The 6997-nt window shown below is 38.3% G+C and overlaps 1 protein-coding gene across 2 annotated transcripts in view; it reads right to left on the reverse strand.

Moving 5' to 3' along the window:
* The window catches only part of LOC137623241 (heme-binding protein 2-like), an 80197-nt gene that overhangs the window by 55684 nt on the left and 17516 nt on the right, over nt 1-6997 (reverse strand). The window contains exon 1 of one of the 2 annotated variants that reach the window (XM_068353981.1): nt 1382-1492. The exons of the other annotated variant lie outside the window; for it this stretch is intronic. Coding sequence (XP_068210082.1) covers nt 1382-1477 — 96 coding nt within the window. The 5' untranslated portion in view covers nt 1478-1492. Of the gene's footprint in view, nt 1-1381; nt 1493-6997 lie in introns of those variants that run through there. 2 annotated transcript variants of the gene reach the window in all.

Below are 6997 nucleotides of genomic sequence, written 5' to 3' on the forward strand. Positions count from 1 at the left end.
AAATAATACCTTAGGTCAACTGGTTTTTGCTATGTCGAGGCTCGCTTCACTTGCAATTAAATATTATCTCAGTACTCTTAGGTTCGGGCAAGCGGCATATGGATGTGCTGTGCACAACAGCTCATTGGGCGGGTACTTTGACATTTTAATTATCTAAATCACTTGATTTAATATAATAACAAACAAATATAACTGTACAGTACTTTGATAATTCAAAGTCTCTTTAGTTGGAAGCTGGAAAAGACTGTTTGTATCATGTCTTCTTTCAAAGAGACAATTTCCTCATTTTCTGGCAGACAGGACTAATCAGGACTTGGTATCGGAACACATGGTGTATTAGATGGGGAAATCATGGGGTGGTGATCACGTTCTGAGGAAATTTACATGCAAGACAATCTATTACACGTAAGTTTAGATCGTTCGTAAAAACTTCCAAGTTTTATAGCAATCTTTACTCAGCATGAATGGTTTGTACAGCACCAAAAGAACATGTACTTGCCATTGTGAGTTGATCTCCCATCACAAGTATATCACATTTTACCAATAGAACACTTTGTACATAAGCCAGAAAAGCAAGCAAGTAATCCTTTCTTAAATAAAAATGAAGTAAGCTCCTTTTGATGAGTAAAGAGTAAAATCATAAGAATTTATTTAAGGTTTTTCATGCCATCTAATGAATGGAAAAATGACAGACTAGGTCGCTCTCAGGTGTACATATTGTAATCTTCACGTCTGTGCCACTAAGAATGATCAACGACGCACCATGATTGATGCTCCTATCACCCAACTTGAATTTTGAGTTATTGACTACAGACTGGATTAAAAAATCCCACCTGGCAATTGCCGCGGGGGGTCTTATTGGGTTGTTTCATATTACCGGGTTCCGCCGATAAGCCCAGCGGTCCACCGTTGTTGATCAAATAAACATCTACAGTACAACAAATTCCAGGAACTACAGGAGCTAAATAATAGTCCAAGGAATGAGCTCTGCTAACATATAAAACTTTGGGGTAATTTTGACGATTTTTAAAAAATACTTAATCTTAACGGTACAGGCCACTACACAAGCGGATTCCATCTGTGCGGAATATTTCCGCATATCAAAAAGCATGCCTTCAAACGAGCGGTTTTCTGTGTGGTTTATCTCTGCATCAGCACAGAACACACGGTCAGTCGGGTTTAGCTCGAGATGGAGGACGTAAAGAAGAGACTGGTCTCTGTATACAGTACTGTATAATAAGTAGTATATAAGAATAATGATAATACTAAAACAATAATACTGATCATGATTTTAATAATGAGAATAATAAAAATAATTATAGTTTTAATGAGATAATTCATATTAATCGCTGAAAAATTGCAGCAGAAAAGGAGCACCTACCCTTTGCAATTCTAAACCCGGATTAGAAGTGCAGGCGTTTAGCAAATCAGTACCGTCCAGATATTCTTTCACACGGAGATCTGTGAAGGGACTCATTGATCTACATAGATTTCTAAACTGCACAGTCGAAACCGTAGTTTCAATCCGCTAGGGTTTTCAGAACACACACTATTCTTTTTATTCAATACATAATGGGGATAGGATTGAAAATAAGGGATTCATACACCCCAAACCTATTCTAAGGTGCTGGTTCCTTATCGACAGAACCTTCCACCTAACCTAGAGAAATTATAGCCTAACCCTAGGCGCTGTGACCTTATTTGGATAAGAGGGCTTCACCACCACCCGATCAGCCACTAAACTTAAACAAGCTGCTAACTGTATATTAAATAAAATTAAAAGGATAAGTAATAGCCTAATAATGTCACAAGCGACGACCAAAAACCCCATCCAAGGAAAACATGGTCAAAACATAATCCAAGACATAACACCGCATCTTTAGTGTAAACAAGATAGATATTGCCTAAGCAAAATAAAACAATGTGCATTTTCACTACCTTAACTATGAGAAGAAAGGTCGACGGGGCCTTTATAACAGAAGAAAATGTTAAACACAAAATCCACGCCAGTCAACACAACAGAATACAATTAAACAGGATGATCAAGATCTCATTCTCAGAGTCATGGGACGAATGAGTACGTTCTCTACCAATTCATTGAACAAAAGCTTCACTAACAAACTGAAACGCAGGTAAAAAAGGTAGTCCAACTACTACTGTAGGACTGCAAAAATACATATCTTTATTTACATATTGTATGATAATGCGTTGAAAATGAAATAATTCATTCAGTATAATTTGGAAAAAAACGCCGATGAAACGATTTTGACAAAATTACAAAGAGAACGGCACCAAGGGAAATTGGAGTGAAAAAAAACGAACAGAGACAAGAAGCGACGCCAATTGGAACGTCAGCACCAGAAATGGAAATCCACATTAACATGTCTATGATGTTCGAAGAAAGTTACTAAAAAAATCAGTTCATGTGAAGGGGAAATACTAAAGCTTAAAGATGAGTGCCTGAAACTCTAAAATTGAGCTTACGTAAACTTGCAGAGCAAAAAAACGGAAGATAGGGAATCAGTGGTCCATTATTATTATTATTATTAAATGCTAAGCTACAACCCTAGTTGGAAAAGCAGGATGCTATAAGCCCAGGGGCCCCAACAGGGAAAATAGCTCAGTGAGGAAAGGAAACAAGGAAAAATAAAATATTTTAAGAATAGTAACAACATTTAAATAAACATTTCCTATATAAACAATAAAAACTTCAACAAAACAAGAGAAAGAGAAACTAGATACAACAGTGTGCCTGAGTGTACCCTCAAGCAAGAGAACTCTAACCCAAGACAGTGGAAGGCCATGGTACAGAGGCTATAGCACTACCCAAGACTAGAGAACAATGGTTTGATTTTGGAGTGTCCTCCTCCTAGAAGAGCCGCTTATCGAGGATATGAGGGTTCTCAACAAAGAATTGGTGACAGAAGGCATAGCAGTGGATTTGATAGATGAAAGGTCAACTAGTGTAAAAGAAGAGAGACAATAGCGGGCAAGAATACAGTAACAGTAATAAATAATGAACAAAGCAACAGTGAAACGATTTAGAAAGAAAAAGAGAACGGACAGAATGAGCTCCCAAAATATGCTTGTTCTTTAGAAGTGGGTTATGAAAAAAGGTCGATCATGCAACTTCCTCAACAAACGCGACTAGGAAGATCAATATAATCTCCAGAGAAACGGGTTTAGGAAACAAATTCAGTGCAAATATTACAAAGACAAGTGTAAGTTAGGAAAGGATAGTAAATATTGACACTGGAAAAACGACAAAATGGACAATAAGAGTAATGGGCCTTATGTTAAATGTGGATAGAACGTATATAGGGATTATGTGTTTTGTGTCTGTAAATGAGTCCAAACTTACTTATTCAGACACAATAACATAAGAAATAAAGAACCCAGATCAGGATATGGAGGAAACAAGGAGCATTACAGATGTAGAGAGAGAGAGAGAGAGAGAGAGAGAGAGAGAGAGAGAGAGAGAGAGAGAGAGAGAGAGAGAGAGAAATACGACGGTTCAAGTTGAAGAAAAAGTATTGAAAATCATAAAGTTTTATGATTTTAAGAATGGAAGAAATTAGGAGAATAATTCACGATATAAGGAACATAAAACCTCACAACTCGAGTCAACGCAACTTAACTTTGGGCAGAAAGCGCAGTGGGAATCCCCAACACTCCTTGGATTGGAATGGCTTATCTCATACATCAGGGTGGTCAAGTAGTAAGATTAGGCTATTCCCAGTAAAAAAAAAAAAAAAAAAAAAAAAAAAAAAAAAGTTGAGAAGAAAAAAAAACAAAATTTTATAAAGCTTTAACATAAGGAGTATAAAATCAAAGTGAACTCGCTAGAGGAAATAATAGAAATAGTAAAACAAATTGTTATTTGCATTACTGAGACCCACTTGAATGAGGGAGAAAATCTGAATATAGCTGGTTATAAAGTTCTTACTAATAGCAGAAAATCAAATGGCGGAGGAGTGATGATTGCAGTAAAGAATGAATTGGAAAAGGTAACATTGGAAATAAAAAGTGAAAACCACAGTCATGACTCTCAGTGGGAGGAAATTGATAATGGGAAAACTAAAGTTCGAATAGGAGTAATTTGTGCTCCACAAGAAAATAAAACAAAAACAAGCTAATTAGAAAATGTGTACTATAAGCCCATAAAAGAGGATTAAATGATAGCAAATAGCAGAGAAGAAAAAGTAGTAGGCTACTGGGAGACTTCAAATGTAAAGGGAAAACAAACAATAGTAATGAGATTTCAAAATCGAGCAAAATGTTAATAAACATGGCAAAGGAGTCCAATATAATATTTGCAAATAGTAACGAGAGAGAGAGAGAGAGAGAGAGAGAGAGAGAGAGAGAGAGAGAGAGAGAGAGAGAGAGAGAGAGAGAGAGAGAGAGAGAGAGAGAGAGAGAGAAATCAGTGATCGATTATGCTTTTAATTACGGAAGTAGACGAAGAATGTATTAGTAGCATGGTAATAGACGAGGAGAAAGTGATAACCCCCTACACTCCTAAAGGATATCAAAAGAGATTGTGTGTTCTGATCACTGTGCCATCCTACTAGGAATGAATTGGTTGATCTTAAATAAGAAAGAAAGAAAAGTCAGATACAAAATAGTTTGGAACCATTTGAAAGTCTACAAAGATAAAAAAGAACGAGTAAAGATTGCCAAAGAAAATGTGAAATAAGCATAAGGTTAGAATAATCAAAATAACAAGAAAAAGTGCAAGAAATAATAAGAAAATGTAGTATTAAAAAGAAAAACAGAACAAAACAAGAAGTCCAAAGAATTAAGAAAATTAATGAAACTTAAAAGAATCATGAAGAAAAAAATTATTTATTTTGGAAAGGAAAACAATGAGTTCAAGAGAAGAAGTAAACTACAGGAGAGCCTTGTACACACATACATAGAATAAGAAAATAAAAAAAAGAGGAAGGTTTAAGAATAATCAAGGAAGTAGAGGAGATCAAAGCAAAAGGAGGTACGAACAGCACAGCTTTCTGGCAATTCAAGAAGAAAGTTGATGGAAAAAACATCAACAACTGTACATCCATCATAGGAAAGGATGGAGAAATAATGGAGGAGGTTAAAGAAAAAAAAAGAGAGAATATGAGGAATTCTACAGATCTTTATTTAAGCTAGAATATCCCCAGAGTGAAAAAGAGGTCTTGTCAGCAGAAATCACCTTGTTTGATGGGTGGCTGTCAGAAAGCGACAGGGTGAGATTTAGCAAAGCAGAACAAATAAGGTATCAAGAGGTAGAAGATATCGTAAAAAAAGTCTGAAAGAAAGTACACAATGGACAGGCAAGGATTCAACAATGTTGTAATTAAAATGATGGGAAAATAAATAACAGAGTCTGACGTTGATCCTAACAGAATTAGACGAAAACATGTGTATCCGTAAAGAGTGGAAAGAGATGTGGATACTGTGATGAGCCGAGAGAAGGTTTTGACTCAAAGGCAGGATGAAAGCAACTGAGTAACTTTATTACAGACACTCGCCTTTATATACAAAAACTCAATGCAACAGGATATTTCTTGTTCAACCGACACCGTACAGGTTAACAGTTAACGGTGAGAAAAACACATACTGTACAATATTTCAGGTTCAATGCAACAGGAAATTTCCTGTTCAACTGATACCACACCGGTTAACAATTAACGGTGAGAAAACGATACATGTTTATTCAGGTTCTTTTTAGTGCGAGGGGAGAGCAAAGATACAAGCATAATATATACACAAAATGAAATGTCGTTACTATGTACGATCGTGTGACACACGGTTGGTACATGGCTCCCCCCCTAAAAATGACAAACTGTACATGTTAAATAGGGCGCCCTGAATCTGGAGTGGTAGTAGCAAAAACTGCAGCTGATTAGCGGCAGTGAGTGGCTGTAGAAGTTGTTGGTTGGGGCGCGAGCGAGTGGTGGATGATGGGTGGCTTTGTTGCCGCTCTGGCTCATCACGGGATAGGCGTTCATAGGCGTGTGTGTCCTATGGCATTCATAGGCGTGTGTGTCCTACAGCATCCATAGGCGTGTGTGTCCTACAGCATCCATAGGCGTGTCCTACGGCATTCATAGGCGTGTGTGTCCTACGGCATTCATAGGCGTGTGTGTCCTATGGCATTCATAGGCGTGTGTGTTACGGCATTCATAGGCGTGTGTGTCCTACGGCATTCATAGGCGTGTGTGTCCTACGGCATTCATGTCAGCTTCAGTTGAAGTTGAATAGGTGTCCTCTTCGTCAGGAGTGGAGGCGTTGATGGAGGTTTCGAAGGTCATGAAGTGGCTGTCCATAAGGGCGTCGGCTTTGGTCATCAAGTCCTTTATGAGTAAATTATCGACATCGGGTATGGCAACGCGTACAAGTTCGGGTAAACGGAGTATCCAATGGGCACGAAGTAGGTTCACCTCACGAGGAGAGCCGTGTGCGGCAGGTTGCAGGCAAGTGATACTGGTCATTTCCCTGAGGGTGAGCGAAGCCCTTTGGTCCCCCAACGGTTGTTGAGAGAGCTGAAACAGCTTTGCTATACGGGCCGCTGGCGACGGCGAGTACTGCTGCAGAAGGTATGTTTTGAGGGCGTCATAGTAACGGCGAGAGGCATGGGGGGAAGGGGGAGAAGGGGGGGAAGGCGGAAGGAGCGAGTCGCTCCAGGGTCACCAATGTGACGAGCCGAGAGAAGGTTGTGACTCAAAGGCAGGATGAAAGCAACTGAGTAACTTTATTACAGACACTCGCCTTTATATACAAAAATTTAATGCAACAGGAAATTTCTCGTTCAACCGACACCGTACCGGTTAATAGTTAACAGTGAGAAAAACACATACAATATTTCAGGTTCAATACAACAGGAAATTTCCTGTTCAACTGATACCACACCGGTTAACAATTAACAGCAAGAAAAAGATACATGTTTATTCAGGTTCTTTTTAGTGCGAGGGGAGAGCAAAGATACAAGCATAATATATACACAAAATGAAAT

This window comes from Palaemon carinicauda, chromosome 30 (assembly GCF_036898095.1).
Source record: "Palaemon carinicauda isolate YSFRI2023 chromosome 30, ASM3689809v2, whole genome shotgun sequence".
NCBI lineage: Eukaryota > Metazoa > Arthropoda > Malacostraca > Decapoda > Palaemonidae > Palaemon > Palaemon carinicauda.